Here is a 17,258-nt window from a genome sequence, read left to right as displayed (position 1 = left end):
ACATCAGGCTCTGCATCAGGCTCTGTGCTGACAGCTCAGAGCCTAGAGCCTGCCTCAGATTCTATGTCTTCTCCTCTCTTTGCTCCTCCCCTGGTTGCACTCTGTGTCTCTCTGTCTCTCTCAAAAATAAATAAACATTAAAAAAAATTTTTTAAACAATATAGAGTTACCTGTAATTATTATACTTACTACTGATTCTTTCCTCCGTGGATTTTTTTTGTTTTTTAAATTGTACTTGGGTTTTTGACACTGAGTCTTGATGTTTAAGCTTAAGATTTTCATCTAACACTTCATTAAGAGCTACAAAAAGAGAGAAATTAATAAGAAAACAGATCTACTGTAAAATCTCTAGATTTCAAATTTATAACAAGAGAACAGTAACATTGTCTCCCATTTTTATAAATTAATAAATAAATTATCATAATACTAGATCTAATAGGAAAATTCTAAGAACATTTTTAATGGATGTGTATTGAAGATGTTTCTTTATTTTATAAATATTCCGGACACCAAGTATGCTTATATTAGACTCTAATTTTCTTAGGTTATTTATACTTTAGGTTAAAACATTCAGACACCAACCAATGAAAATGCATATGCACAAGATTAGTCAATATGGCCTTATTTGTAATTGCAAAATATTCAAAACCATCTAAGTGTTCAAACAGATTTGTTGAATAAATTGATATATATACCATAAACAATAGTATATGTAAATCAAACTATTATGCTATATACCTTAAACTTATACAATGATGTATGTCAGTTATTTCTCATTAAACTGGAAAATTCATATAGTACCAATTATGATACATTATGGTGTGCATATATGTTTGCACATAAATATATAATATATATGGTATATAGGGAATGTAATGTGGTGCAAATAACTGTACATATAGTGATATATCCCCTTCCCAGCTAAGCTAATATATCCAACCCTTGCCTGATATCATTTCATGGGGAAATGAAATATTGGCTGACACACTAGTAGAGCCAGTGCCCTTTTATGTTTAGATTTCTGCTTATATTTTATAATAAGTGAATAAAGCCTTAATTTTTACTTTCAACTTGGCTTGTTGTCTTAAGTTACTTCCTTCACATCTGGCAGCTCTCTCTTGGTGACAAATGGTGACAAGCAAGGTGGCTCAATTAAGCACAGTCTTTCTGGAAAAGTAAAAAGCATGAAGATACTCCAGGACGTTTTGAGATGTTAGAGAAGTCTATGAGATTTCTTGGAGAGTACCAGCTGATTATTTTCTAGAATCTGAGGGTCCAACAATGCACTTTGCCAGCCATATCAACGAATCACGGAATGCTATGGGCCACTCTTGGAGAGCACTAGTAGATTGATTATACACAATTTTTATGTTTGAGAGGTAACAGTGGTACTTTACTTCAGCTCCAAACTCCATGGCCAAAATGCCTGATGGGCCAAATTAGAGATTCAACAGAGGGGCTCTGCGAAATCTAGGGAATCAATTCCTTGGCTAATGTTACTGTCCTCCAATGATAAGATGAAAAATTGTTACACACTTTAAAAGTTTTAATTTATTTTTAATTATTTTGAGAGAGAGAGAGAGAGAGAGAGAGAGAGAGAGACCACACACACACAATCAAGGGAGGGGCAGATCAAAAGAGGGAGACAAAGAATTCCAAGCAGGTTCTGTGCTGTCAGCGCTAAGCCTGACTCAGGGCTCAAATTCACAAACCAAGAGATCATGACCCGAACCAAATCAAGAGTCACATGCTTAACTGACTGAGCTACCCAGGTGCCCCAAGAAGGTAATCTTCTTTAACTTAGGAAGGGACAGTGGCACTTTGTGGGGTTCACCACTATAGTACCCTCCTTCAGAATAGTCTTACCACAGAAAACTTGATAGAGACTGACCCAAGTTGTTTTTCTTCCTCAGCTGGAGCTGTTTGGGCTCTGACAGCTTTGGTCCACTCATGATGGGTTCCCTATGACTAAAATACATGTTTGTACCACGACTGCAGAGGCACTAGCAGCTCTGCAAACTACTGGCGGTCCCTTAGTTCTACAATGAGAGAGTAAGATTAGTGGATGATAAAATTGTTAGCAAGATTCTAGGTTCATTAATGCCATTCCTGCTGGTTATCAAGGTGAATTAAACCTCCTCATAAGGTCAGGTCAATTAGTGAGTGACATAACCCAGATCATAAATGACAAATTTTTGGACAGGGAAAAAGCAACTACTAACAAAATAACAAGGAGCGACCATCAGATAGAGTGACATAGAAAAAAATAATCAGGCATATACTCCTAGAAGATTTGGGTAAGAACTTTCTCAGAGATCTCTGGGTCTTGTTACTAAACAATGGGAGTGAAAAGAAAAGATAAATGGACTCTCCACTTAGAAACTCTTGGTCAAGTAGTGTTCTAATAGAAGACAAACAGCAGTCTCCCTAGAGACTGCCCAGTGATGGTACCTCTGCTAATACAAGTGTCCTTCTCCCGGTGAATTATAAAATGAATCAAAGAGCCCTATAAATTTTTACCCAAACTTTTTGGCTTAAAAAAAAGACTATAAAATGACAATGTCCTTATGTCCACAGTGAGAAATGGAGGCTGTATGCCAAAGTCAAATTTCAAAGTAGACTGGGGAGAATTACATTTCTTGGGGCTTTTGGATAGTGGTATACAGGTAGGTGACTGTAACCCCCAGAATCCCTGGCATAAAAATGAAGGGGAAATTGATAATACTCACCGGTTTTCTGTCTGAAGCCACCACCACCAATACCCTCACCCAGACTTGACTATGGGCATGGATCCTTTGGGGCTACCACATATCACCATTGTGATGGTGCCCACTCCTGAATGGATTTTTGTTATAGATGTATTGTTTATGTGCACCCCTGAATGCATTCACACTAAACCCTGAAGGGAATTGCTGCAGTTAGCATCATTTTAATGGGGCATATAGAAGACTATAAACTTACCAGACTACCAGCATCTAGTGCTTTTGTCTCTTAAAAACCATATCAATGGTCTTAGGGATAAAAGGAAATAATTGCTCTTATTGTTGTGCATAAGGAAGCCGAGGTTCACCATCTGGCTTTTGATAAAGGCCTTGGGTGCCTGGACATAATCAATTATTGGTGGCTCAACTGTGTAGTACAGCCTTTGGCAATGGCACTACCTGACATTATAACTGTCATAGAGGCTAATGCCCAAGCTGAAGGAAATAAGCATGAGGTATTTTATATTACAAATGTCCTTTTTAGCATCCCTGTCCATACAGATCAGTTTGTCTTATGTGCAATGGGTTGCAATTCACCTTTAAGGCCATTCCACAAGACCATGAGCTGGAAAAAGTCCTATTCTTAGATGGAGTATTACTCTTCCACTATACTGATGACATCTTCCTAGTTGGCCCAGGCAAGGGCATAATCCAACAAGGACTGCATATCATGTTGACCACATAGAACAACATGCATGGGTCATTAATACAGACAAGGCAGGAGGACCTATGACCCATGTAAAATTTCTGAGAATAAACTGGGAAGGGACAGTGTGTCTTACTCCAGAGGAAGAAAATTCCAAGTTTTAGTAGTGTTCAGGCTCTTAGCTCCAATAAATACAAAAGATACCCAGTGATTGGTGGCACTCTTCAGCTAATGGTGGTCACACATTCCCTACATGGCTATCTTGATGGTGACACCCACCAATTAGATTACCAAAAAGACTTCTACCCTGAGTGGAACATGACAACATGCCCTGAAATTTCTTCAACTGACCACACAGACAATCCTTCTCCTTACTCCTTCTAATTCATTTTGCTTTTTGAGTTACAGGTCTCAGCAGCCTCTGTTTGCCAATTGAAATATGTCAGAGGTGCCCGTTCAGCTTTTGGGCCCAATATCCTGTAGTTTATTGAAAGTAAACACGGTTTGAGAGACTATTAACTAATTATTGGGCGTTAGTGGGCACTGAGCTCAAGAGCCATGACATGAAATCATCTTATAACTAGACATTCCAAACAAATGTTAAATGGTTTTTATTTTATGATATTCAGATTTTAGGCCAAAGTGTAAATTTTCTATAGATTATATGCTCAAATATATATTCATGAAGTAAAGGAAAAAAAAAGATCTGATGAGGTTAATTTTAAAAAATTTAAAGTTATAGGGGCATCTGGGTGGCACAGTCCATGGAATATCTGACTTTGGCTCAAGTCATGATCTCGCAGTTCATGGGTTCAGGTCCCACACTGGGCTCGCTGCTGTCAGCGAAGAGCCTGCTTCAGATACTGTCTCCTCTCTCTGACCCTCCCCTGCTTGTACTCTCTCAAAAATAAACAAACATTATTTAAAAATTTAAAGTTATCTATAATTATCATACTTTTTATAATTATTATAATCTATAATTATTTAAACAGTTGTTTCTGTACTTGCATTTGAAGCTTTGACACTGAATCTTGATGCTTAAGCATAAGACTTTTGTCTGGTACATCATCATGAGCTACATAAAGAGATTAATTTAGCCTCAATAGAAAAAACAGATCTACTGTGAAATCTCTAGATTTAAAATTTGTAACAAATACAGGTCGTTTTAATAACATTATAAGCAAATTACCATAAGACAGATGTGACACGAAAATTGTGAGAATACTTTTATTGGGTATGTGTTGAAGCTGTATCACTAACATCTCCATTATAATGTTTTAAATATAATGTTATACTATATATAGTTTCTAGTTTTCTTGGCTTATTTATACTTTAAGTTAATACATACTCATATAACTAAAAGAAACTGTGTATGTACATGGTTATTCACTACAGAACACTTGCAATTTGCAAATATTCACAACCACACAAATTTACAAGCAGATTGGTTAAACTAAGGTATACACTACACTCTAACGTATCAATTATGGTAAATAATGTGGTACAAAAAGTGTACATACAGCATTAATATGAATGAAACAGATCTCTATAAACTGATTCCACTCAAGTGGATTTCTAGGAATAATGTTATATTAAAAAAACTGAAAAGGGGAAAACTTATATGCTACCTTGGGTATGGAAGAAGGAAACATAGTAAATATATCTGAAAACAATGTAATGGTTACCTACAAAATGGCAGGGGAACTGGCATTTGTTTGAGCATACCTTTTGTATATTTTTAACTTCTGAAGTAGGTTTAATGTTCTACATATTTCAAAATGAAATTAAATCAATAAGGGTAAGAAGGTGAAATGGAAACTGAAAGCAAATTAAGTCAGATTAAACTGCTGAAGGAAAAATAAAAGCACCAATTCATCAATACAATATTTAACATAAACACTTACTCTTGTACATGAGATTTGGGATAGGGAGGGGAAAGTCGACCACGAACAAATCATGAAATATTTTTGGCTGGTTTATTTTTCCATTGGTATATGCTAAGCTATTCTGAGACCATTTGAAAAGCATTGCAAGATTGAACAAATGAGTAAATGTGTTGATATTGTTCAGATATCAGCTACCCCAGCCCAGGAGCCCATAAAATGGTAGGAGAAATTAGGTTGGGGTTTCTTCAGCTGTGACACCATTCCCCACCTCAGTATACACTAATGTATTTTACCCTTCTCTGGTGCTCTTCCATGGGGTAAAACAGAACGTTAGTGGAACTGGTGCTCTCCCTTGTCTAGACTATAGCCATGGCATATGGTAGTAAGTGAATAAAGGTTCATTGTTACTGTAATCTTGTTATCTTAATAGGTCAATTCAAAAACTGCATCTCTGTGTAGCAAATTGCCACAATGAATGTGTGGTCAGTGAAGCAAAATACCTTCCTGGAAGGAACACTTTAGGAGGTGCTATGAGTCTGAAGGATATGATAAGGGGAAGGGTACTACTAGATTATTTGCAAGAGAGCCATAGAACACTATGACAGTCAGGCAAATGTGTCCCAGAAAGTATGAGAAGATACCATGGGGCTCTCTAGAGTGCTACTGTATTGTTCACATAAGCTTTTCAGTTCTGTAGGAGAACAACTGTTTTTTTTCTTTAGCCTCTGATTCAGCTACCAAGATGCCCAATGATTCAAATGAGAGACACAGCAGATAGGCTCTAAGAAAACTAAAGAAGCAGTTTTGTGGCTACACATGGGTAAAAAAATATTGGAGACACTGCATACTGAGTTACATTCAGGGATTACTGTTAGCTCTAGAATACCCCTAGATATAATGGACAACCTAAGATGCAGTGAGTTACAGAGACTCATATATTCATGAAAAAGAATGTAGAGTACAAGGATTGCTTCGCCCAGCAACGTGAAGAGAACTGGAGATTTGGGTGGTTTGCATTCATGAAGAAGAAGGTAAATCTTGTTAAACTTCATGAGGGAGAGGGGCACACTGTAGGGCTTGATATTGTAGAACCCCTTCTTCAGAGAACCTTAACAATAGTGCCCATATTGCCCAAAGAGACAGAGGAAAAGGGGATTAAAGACATGAACATCTGACACCATTCTCTTTCCTTAGCTGGGTACTATTCTGACATACCATTATGAGTTCCCTGCCACTGAAAAACATATTTGGATCATTTCTTACAGAGGCTCAAATGGCTTTGTGAGGCCCCCTAGTGGTATCTAGGGTAGCAGATGGAGTGAGGACAGTAATGATATGATTTTCAACTAGACTGCAATTTCTAGTTTGGTCCAGGCCATCTTCACTAGTTACTTATTTCAATTAAACTTCCTTAGAAGCCTATATCATTTGGTTCATGGCACAATCCAGATCTTAACTGACAAGTTTTCAAAAATGGAAAAAGTAGCTACAAACAAGATTTTACTGTTGAGCCAGTGAACAGAGAGACCTAAAAATGGAAATTGGGTACCCACTCCTGAACCATCTGGTAAGGGGTTTTTCTAAAGAAATCCCTAGGTCTAGTTACTCAATAATGGGGTCTCAAGGAAAACACTGATGGACTCTCCACCAAAGATTTCTAGACCAGGTAGTAGGCCATGGGTCCCAATGCACCTCACCACTAAAGTCCAAATTATGATGACCCTTGACTAATACAAGTGTTCTTCCCTTTGCTTCTCCAAGTGATATTGAGAAGAATCAAAGAACTATGTGCCACTTTTACTCAGACCTCTTAGCTTTCAAAAAAACAAAAATTAGGGAAGTGTTGGGTGAATATTCTTATGTCACCAGTGGTGATCTGAGGATGTATGCCAAGGTCAGAATTCAAAAGGGGAGTTGGGGAGAAAATTCATGTCTAGGGCCATTAGGATACTGGTATGTAGATGACCATGAACTCCATAACCTCTGAAACCAGAAACTAGGGGAAATAGATAATATTCTCTGATTTCTCATCTGAGGCTATCACCAAGGTGACACTTGGTCAAACACTACTATGAATGTATCCCTTCAGTCCACCATAAAACTGAATTTTTATAGCACCCACTACTAAATTTATAACACACCAAAAGTATTTTCTATGTGCAACCCCATTCACATGCTATATTTAGGGCTATATTTAGGGCCATTTGAGTGGGGCATGTAGAAGACTGCAAACCTCCAAACTAAATATCACCTAGTACCTGTGTCTCCAAAAATAAACTCCTGGGAAGAAAAAGAAATACTCTCATTCCTGAGCCTAATGAAGCAAAATTTCCCCCATAAGACTATTTCCAATTTTAATAACTAAGTTGCCCTTTCACATGGCTTTGGGTGCATAGTGACTTGATTAATTTTTGCAGGTAAGTACTATAGTACAGCCCTGGGTACTGGGGGTACCTGAAATTGTAACTGTCATACAGTCTTTTCCAAAATGAAGGAACTTGATATGCAACTAATGACATATCCAATGGCCTCTGCTGTATCCTGCTTCATGCAACTTATGTGGAATGAGTTGCAATATACCATTAATGTCCTTCACATGACTACCAAATTGCTCCAATTTCTGTAACCCATGAATAGGTCATGACTTCTAAATGTCCTGCTCCAGAGGGAGGACTAGTGTTTTTTTTTTTTTTTAATATATTTATTTATTTGTGAGAAATAGAGCACAAGCGCAAGAGAGAGAAGAAGACACAAAATCCAAAGCAGGCTCCAGGCTCCAAGCACAGACCCTGACGCAGGGCTCAAACTCACAAACCGTGAGATCATGACGTGAGCCAAAATTGGAAGCTGAACCGACTGAGCCACCCAGGTGCGCTAAGAGGGAGGACTAGTTTTTAGTTGAATGGCCCCAGATAAGGATGCCACCCAAGAAGTACTAGATGCCCGCTTGACCCACTCGTAGCTCTTGGCTAGACTATTAGTACAGAAAAGGTACATTTACCTGGCACCCTAGTAAAATCCCAGACATGATTTCTAAAGGACATGATCTCTCATTCCTGAGGAAAAGATTAAGTTTTGGCTCACTCAACTCCAATAAATAAAAAGAGGCCCAGCAACTAGTGGGACTCTTGACTATTACATTCTCATTTTCCCTGTGTGAAATCCTTGATGATACCATCTGAGATTACCAGAAATGTTACTTATTTTTAGTGAGAATACAACAATAGGATGCCCTAAAGGCCCTCCAACAGACCTCCTGGCTCCCCACCCCCAATGCTCTTTTGATCTCTATTTCATATTTGAATTATAGATCTCAGAAATATCTGTATGCCAATTGGACCCTATGGCAGAAGGCCACTGCTACAGGTCAGAGGCATCCATTGGGCTTTTGTATCCATAATTACCTGGAGTTGGCTGAAAGGCACATTACTTTGAAGAAATAATTATTCACCTGTTTTGGGGCCTTGGTAAATTATGAGTGCTAGTCTTGTGGCTATATAATGATCATAAGACCATAAATTCCAACCAAAGGGTATCAATATTTTCACTTTTTTTCTCTAGTTATCTTAGGGTATTCATATTTTAGTCAAAGTGTAACATTTCTATAAAATATATGTTCAAGTATAAATTCATGAGCCAAAATAAAAAGATGTTATAATGAGGTTATTTATTTTTATTGGGAGAGAGGAAGAGGGAGAGGGAGGGAGAGAGAGAGAGAGAGAGAGAGAGAGAGAGAGAGAGCGCAAATGCACAAACAGGAGAGGGTCAGAGGGAGACTGAGAGAAAAATTTCAAGCAGGCTCCATGGTCAGTACAGAGCCCAGTGCAGGGCTTGATTCCATGACCCTGGGATCATGACCCAAGCTGAAAATCAAGAATCAGCTGCTTAATCACTGAGCCATCCTGGTGCCCCATCTAATGAGTTTAATTTAAAATAAAATTATTTGTAATATTATACTTAGTACTAGGTCTTTCTCCTTTGTGGCTTCTTTGTTTCTGCACTTCAATTTCTGATTCTGACATTGAGTCTTGATGCTCAGGTAAATTATTTTCATCTGGTACTTCATCCTGAACTACATAAAGAATCATTTTGTCAACTAAATGAAAAAAAAGATACAATGTGAAATCCCTAGGTTTTAAATTTATAACAAGTGTGCATCAGCATTATTTCTCATTTTTAGAAAGTTATAATTAAATTGCATAATGCTAGATTTTATATGAAAACTGTGCTGTTGAACTAGTTCAATATTCACAAATCAATCAACATGATAAACCACATTAATAGAAGAAAGGATAGGAGCGCCTGGGTGGCTCAGTCGGTTGAGCATCCAACTTCAGCTCAGGTCATGATCTCACAGCTTGTGAGTTTGAGCCCTGCGTCAGGCTGCGTTGACAGCTCAGAGCCTGGAGTCTGCTTCAGTTTCTGTGTCTCCCTCTCTCTCTGTCCCTAACTCACCCACGTTCTGTCTCTGTCTCTCTCAAAAATAAGTAAACATTAAAAAAAATTTTTTTAAGAAAGGATAAGAAATATATGAGCCACTCAATAGATGCAGAAAAAGCACTTGACAAAATACAGCATCCTTTCTGTATAAAAACCCTCAAGAAAGTAGGGATAGAGGGAACATACCTCAACATCATAAAGCTGTATTCCAAAGACCCACAGCAAATATCATCCTCAATGGGGAAAAACTGAGAGCTTTCCCCCTGAGGTCAGGAACATGAGAGGGATGTCCACTCTCACCACTGTTGTTCAACATACTGTTTGAAGTCCTAGACTCAGCAATCAGACAACAAAAAGAAATGAAAGGCATACATTGGCAAACAAGAAGTCAGACTTTCATTCCTGTCAGATGCCATGATACTCTACATGGAAAACCACAAAGACTCCACCAAGAAACTGCTAGAACTGATACATGAATTCAGCAAAGTCAAAGGATATAAAATCAATGTACAGAAATTGATTACATTTCTATATACTGATAATGAAGCAGCAGAAAGAGAAATCAAGGAATCAATCCCATTTACAATTGCACCAAAAACTGTAAGATACCTAGGAATAAACCTAACCAAGATGTAAAAGATATGTACGCTGAAAACTATAAAAACTTATGAAAGAAATTGAAGAAGACACACAAAAAAAATGGAAAAACATTCCATGTTTATGGATTGGAAAAACAAACATTGTTAAAATTTTTATTCTATGCAAATCAATATACACATTCAATGTAATTCCTATCAAAGTAATGACAGCATTCTTCACAGAGCTAGAATAAACAATTCTAAAATTTGTATGAAACTATAAAAGACCCTGAATAGCCAAAGTAATGTCGAAAAAGAAAACTAAAGCTGGAGGCATCAAAATTCCTGACTTCAATTTGTGTCACAAAGTTGTATCATCAATACAGTATGGCACTGACACAAAAACAGACACATAGATCAGTGGAACAGGATATAAAACCCACAACTGGACCCACAGATGTATGGCCAACTAATCTTTCCAAAGCAGGAAAACTATCCAATGGAAAAAGAGTCTCTTCAGCAAATGTTACTGGGAAAACTGGACAGCGACATGCAAAAAGAATGAAACTGGAACAATTTCTTACACCATAACAGAAATAATTCAAAATGGATTCAAAATGGATGAAAGACCTAAATGTGATATAGGAAAACATCAAAATCTTACAGGAGAAAACAGGTAGTAACCTCTTTGACCTCGGCCACAGCAACTTCTTACCAGATATGTCTCTGGAGGCAAGGAAAACAAAAGCAAAAATGAACTATTGGGACCTCATCAAGATAAAAATCTTGTGCGCAGTAAAGGAAACAACCAACAAAACTAAAAGGCAACCAACAGAATGTGACAAGATATTGAAAATGACATATTGGATAAAGATTTAGTATCCAAAGTCTAGTCTGTAAAGAACTTATCAAATTGAACACACAAAAAGCAAATAACCCAGTTAAGAAATGTGCAAAAGACATGAATAGACAATTTTCCAAAAAAGACATCGAGATAGCTAATGGACACATGAAAAGATATTCAGCATCCCTCAACATCAGGGAAATACAAATCAAAACCACACTGAGATATCACCTCACACCTGTCAGAATGGCTAAAATTAACAACTCAGGAAACAACAGATGTTGGTGAGGATACGGAGAAAGGGGAACCCTCTTGCACTGTTGGTGGGAATGAAAACTGGTGCAGCCATTCCAGAAAACAGTATAAAGGTTCCTCAAAAAATTAAAAAGAGAACTATCCTATGACCCAGTAATTGCACTACTAGGAATTTATTCAAAGGATACAAAATGCTAATTCGAAGGGACAGATGCACCCCAATGTTTACAGTAATGCTATCAACAATAGCCAAATTATGGAAAGAACCTAAATGCCCATCAATTTGTGTGTGTGTGGGGGGGGGTGTGTATAATGGAATGTTACCTGGTAATCAAAAAGAATGAAATTTTTCCATTTGCAAAAACGTGGATGGAACTACAGTGTATTACACTAAGCAAAATTAGTCAGAGAAAGACAAATATCAAATGTTAACACTCATGTGGAATTTTAGAAACACAACAGATGAACATAGAGGAAGGGAAGAAAAAATAAAAGACTCTTAAATACAGAGAACAAATTGAGGGTTGCTAGAGGGGAGGTGGGTGGGATGATGGGCTAAATGGGTGATGGGCATTAAGGAAGGTACTTGTTGGAATGAGTACTGGGTATTATATGGAAGTGAGGAATCACTGGGTTCTACTCCTGAAACCAATACTACACTGTTTGTTAAATAACTTGTATTTAAATAAATAAATTTGAAAAAAATAAAGGGAGAAAACTAGGGATGAAATGGTTGTTCTGTAAGTAATCTCTTGACATATTTTTTTTTTTTTTTACTTTTGTAAAAGGCGAAAAGATTTATACGATCTGAAGAGAAACCAGAGTATATATATTTTTTACTTTTGGAAGCAGGTTTGGGTTCCATTTACTTCAAAAATAAAATTAAATCACAAAATAGGAACTACAACTGAAAGCAAACTTAAAGAAATGAACATTGATAATTTAAAAGCATTAATGTAAATAACTCATCAATATAGTATTTGACACGGACCCTCGCTCATAAACAAGAGCATGGAAGAGAGACTATAAACACATGATAAAATATTTTCAGTAGGCTTGATTTTCTAGATTTATGTGCTAAGCAATTCCAAAAAAAATCTATGAGCATAATAAGAAGCAAATGAGTAAATGTGTTATGTTATTCAGAGTCAAGATTTACACAGCAGAAGAAAGGACACACACATGAAATGGAGGAAGGCAAGACAAAGCCCTGAGGGGATAGTAGATTAGAATTGAAGGTTTCCAAGATTCATCATGAATTCTAAATATGTTTATGCAGGTTTACCTGCACATGTATATGTATATAGGCATATGAGTATGAATATATACATGTACATATAAGTATATGTGAATACACCCAAGGAATCTAACTCTAGGCCAGATCTTATGTGTGATGTTTCAGACACAAACATAGATAGTTATAAAGGCATGGGAAAGAGAAGCTTCTCAATCCACAAAAGACTTGATACACAACTAGTCATGGTCTCAACCCCTTCTTCTCCCATGCTCTTGTCAATACATAGTGCATTCTTACTCTAGTGGCTTCTAATTGGAGGCTTCCTTATGGTTCTGGGGAAGAGGGGCTTGACTTAAGTATTGTTTACGCACTCCCTCTGTGTACACCACCTCACTGAGGGGCACTTGAAGAAATTTTTCTCAGTTCCACTTTAGTCAGGACTTTTCTACTCCTACCCCTGCTACCACTACCTCCCAAGAACACAGGATCCATAAAATAGCAAGAGACTTTTGTTTGGGGATCCTTCAGCTGTGCGATGATCCTCCCCTATATCTCATACCAGTTTGGACTGATGCATCTAATATTCATCCACTGCTGCTCCAAGAAAGGAAACGGAACACTGGTGTAGCTGGGGCCCTTTCCTGTTTAGACTCTTCTTGATACTATTGCATTAAGTGAATAAAGCCTTTTTATTTGTTACTTCTAATTGTTACTTTCATTTTGCTTTTTATTTTAATGGGCCAACTCAAAAACTGGCATATCTCTCAAACTGTAGTGCAGGCAAGGTCAATGAAGTCCAATGCCTTTACGGAAGGCACACTTTGGAAGATGCTAGTGAATCTGTGGGACGTTCTGGGGTGGGGTAGTGGGGTTCTATGAGGTCATTAGAAGAGTCTGAGAGCTGCCTGGGGCATTTTAGCAGTCAGGTCAGTATGTTTTGGACAGTCCTAGCAAACCATGTGGGGTGCTCTAGGAGAATGTGATTTTGGTTTTCACATAAGCTTTACAGTTCTGAGGGGGAACAAAGTTCTTTATTTTTAGACCTTGATTCATTGTCCAAGACACCTGCTGGATCAAATTAGAGATTCACCAGGAAACCTTTTAGAGAACTATGGAAGCAATTTGTGGCTACTGCTTATGGTTCACCAATGATGGGACCTAAAGTCACTGGAGACCCTGCATTCTAAGTTGCACCCAATAACTATTGTTAGCTCTAAGCATGCTCCTGGAACAGCATACCACATAGTGAATAATTAAGACTTGTACTTTAATGAAAAAGAATAAGCGCCATGGTATCACTTTCTCCAGTAACAAAAAAGATCTTAGAGACCTGCTTTCTTTGCCTCCATAGTAAAGGAAATAATCTTGTTAAACTGAGTGAAGGAAAAGGGCACATTTTTGGGCATCTCACTACAGAATACCATCTTCAGAAAGCCTTGACAGTAACCGTATTGACTGAAGAGGTGACACTAAATGGAGGATGAAAAGAGAAAACATCCGAGACTACTTACTGTTTTGGTTCTGAAAGGATGGCCCACCTGTGATGAGCTCCCTGCCACCAAAACAATGTTTGGATCACCATTACAGAAGTGACAGTGTCCCTTTAAGCCACACTAGTGGTCCTGATGAAGTGAAGACGGTACATGATAATATTTTTATTTTTTTAATTTTTTTAATTTTTATTTTTTTAAGCTGTACTATTTTATATATATATATATATATATATATATATATATATATATATATATATATTTTATTATTATGAAATTTATTGTTAAATTGGTTTCCATACAACACCCAGTGCTCATCCCAAAAGGTGCCCTCCTCAATGACCATCACCCACTTTCCCCTCTCTCCCACCCCCCCATCAACCCTCAGTTTATTCTCAGTTTTTAAGTCTCTTGTGGTTTGGCTCCCTCTCTCTCTCTTTTTTTTTCCTTCCCCTCCCCCATGGTCTTCTGTTAAGTTTCTCAAGATCCACCTAAGAGTGAAAACATATGGTATCTGTCTTTCTCTCTATGACTTATTTCACTTAGCATAACACTCTCCAGTTTCATCTATGTTGCTACAAAAGGCCATATTTCATTCTTTCTCATTGCCACGTAGTATTCCATTGTATATATAAACCACAATTTCTTTATCCATTCATAAGTTGATGGACACTTAGGCTCTTTCCATAATTTGGCCATTGTTGAAAGTGCTGCTATAAACATTGGGGTACAAGTGCCCCTATGCATCAGCACTCCTTTATCCCTTGGGTAAATTCCTAGCAGTGCTGTTGCTGGGTCATAGGGTAGATCTATTTTTAATTTGGGGGGGAACCTCCACACTGTTTTCCAGAGTGGCCATACCAGTTTGCATTCCCACCAACAGTGCAAGAGGGTTCCCTTTTCTCCACATCCTCTCCAGCATCTATAGTTTCCTGATTTGTTCATTTTAGCCGCTCTGACTGGCGTGAGGTGATATCTCAGTGTGGTTTTGATTTGTATTTCCCTGATGAGGAGTAACGTTGAGCATCTTTTCATTTGCCTGTTGGCCATCTGGATGTCTTCTTTAGAGAAGTGTCTATTCATGTTTTCTGCCCATTTCTTCACTGCGTTGTTTTTCAGGTGTGGAGTTTGGTGAGTTCTTTATAGATTTTGGATACTAGCCCTTTGTCTGATATGTCATTTGCAAATATCTTTTCCCATTCCGTCGGTTGCCTTTTGGTTTTGTTGATCGTTTCCTTTGCAGTGCAGAATCTTTTTACCTTCATGAGGTACCAATAGTTCATTTTTGCTTTTAATTCCCTTGCCTTGGGGATGTGTCAAGTAAGGAATTGCTGCAGCTGAGGTCAGAGAGATTTTTTCCCCTTTTTTCTTTAGGGATTTGATGGTTTTCTGTTTCACATTCAGGTCCTTTATCCATTTTGAGTTTATTTTTGTGAATGGTGTAAGAAAGTGGTCATTCTAGGTTCACTCTTCTGCATGTTGCTGTCCAGTTCTCCCAGCAACATTTGTTAAAGACTGTCTTTTTTCCATTGGATATTCTTTCCTGCTTTGTCAAAGATTAGTTAGCCCTACTTTTGTGGGTCCAATTCTGTAGCCTCTATTATTCCATTGGTCCATGTGTCTGTTTTTGTGCCAATACCATGCTGTCTTGATGATCCCAGCTTTGTAGTAGAGGCTAAAGTCTGCGATTGTGATGTGTCCCGCTTTGGTCCCTGCTATTTGGGGTCTTTTGTGGTTCCATACAAATTTTAGGATTGCTGGCTCTAGCTTCGAGAAGAATGTTGGCACAATTTCGATTGGGATTGCATTGAACATGTAGATTGCTTTAGGTAGTATTGACATTTTAACAATATTTATTCTTCCAATCCATGAGCATGAAATGTTTTTCCATTTCTTTGTATCTTCTTCAATTTCCTTCATAAGCTTTCTACAGTTTTCAGCATACAGATCTTTTACATCTTTGGTTGGGTTTATTCCTAGGTATTTTATAATTCTTGATGTAATTGTGAATGGGATCAGTTTCATTGTCTTTCTGTTGCTACATTATTAGTGTATAAGAATGCAACTGATTTCTGTACATTAATTTTGTATCCTGTGACTTTGCTGAATTCATGTATCAGTTCTAGCAGACTTTTGGTGGAGTCTACCGGGTTTTCCATGTATAATAACATAGTAAGATTTTTAAATAGACCCAGATTTCTTAATTAATTCATGCCACCATCACAAAATAGCAAGCTCTATTAAATTTCTTCATAAGATCAGGTCATTGGGTACCATATAATCTGAATATTAAGTGACAAATCATTACATAAAAATAGCAGGTACTGCTAAGGTAGCAATGATTGACCAATAGTGAAAACAATATAAAAATGGTAATCAGTCACCCACTTCTGGACAATCCAGGTCAAGGCCTTCTCAAAGAGATCTATGAGTGGATATCCAATAATGGGAATGTCAGGAAAGTAAGTTGATGGACTCTGTACCAAGGCACTAATGGCCCGATACTAGGCAATGGGGTACCCAAAAGGCAGGTGAATTAGGGTCCATATGCTGATGGCCCCTATGACTAATACAAGTTCTACTGCTCAGCTCTTTCCACTGAATCTTGATATGAATCTGAGAGCCTATCAACCTTTATCAAGAACCCTTTGTTTTCAGAAATGAACAAGACTATGCATTAGACCAGGTCCCTTCACCATCAGTGGAAGACCTATGCTATGGTCAGAATTTAATGGGGAAGTAGGAAAGAATGGTGTTTCTTGGGCCTTTGGATTCTGATGTTTTTGACTATGATCTTCACAAGTCCTGATACCAAGATGTAGGGAAAACACACAATGTTCACTGGGTAAGGGTAAGGGATCTGGGTAACAATACCATTGGGTTTGAGGTCATTGTCAATGGGACCCTTACCCAGATCCAACTATGGATATTTCCCTTTAGATCACTGCAAACTTCCATTGTAATGGCCCAATTAGTATACATATTATTTATAGATGAATTGTCAATGTGAAGTCCCGCTTTGTACCAATTCCTCAGCCCTGATGGAAATTGTTGCAGTTAAGTCCATTTTAGTTGGCATGTGGAAGACTGAACCTATCCAATTACCAGTTTCTAGTGCCT

At 37.7% G+C, this 17,258-nt stretch overlaps 1 protein-coding gene across 3 annotated transcripts in view; it reads right to left on the bottom strand.

The window, feature by feature from the left end:
- The window catches only part of LOC132694958 (uncharacterized), a 232,996-nt gene that overhangs the window by 130,614 nt on the left and 85,124 nt on the right, over positions 1 to 17,258 (bottom strand). For 2 of the 3 annotated variants that reach the window (XM_060659011.3, XM_060659013.3), the window contains one exon: positions 190 to 300. In XM_060659011.3, the coding sequence (XP_060514994.2) occupies positions 190 to 300 (111 nt within the window). Of the gene's footprint in view, positions 1 to 189; positions 301 to 9,251; positions 9,367 to 14,159; positions 14,271 to 17,258 lie in introns of all 3 variants that reach the window. The other variant, XM_060659014.3, reaches the window with a different exon arrangement.

This window comes from Panthera onca, chromosome B4 (assembly GCF_046562875.1).
Source record: "Panthera onca isolate mPanOnc1 chromosome B4, mPanOnc1 haplotype 2, whole genome shotgun sequence".
NCBI lineage: Eukaryota > Metazoa > Chordata > Mammalia > Carnivora > Felidae > Panthera > Panthera onca.
Note: the sequence above shows the minus strand (reverse complement) of the source record. Positions and strands in the feature narration are given on the sequence as shown.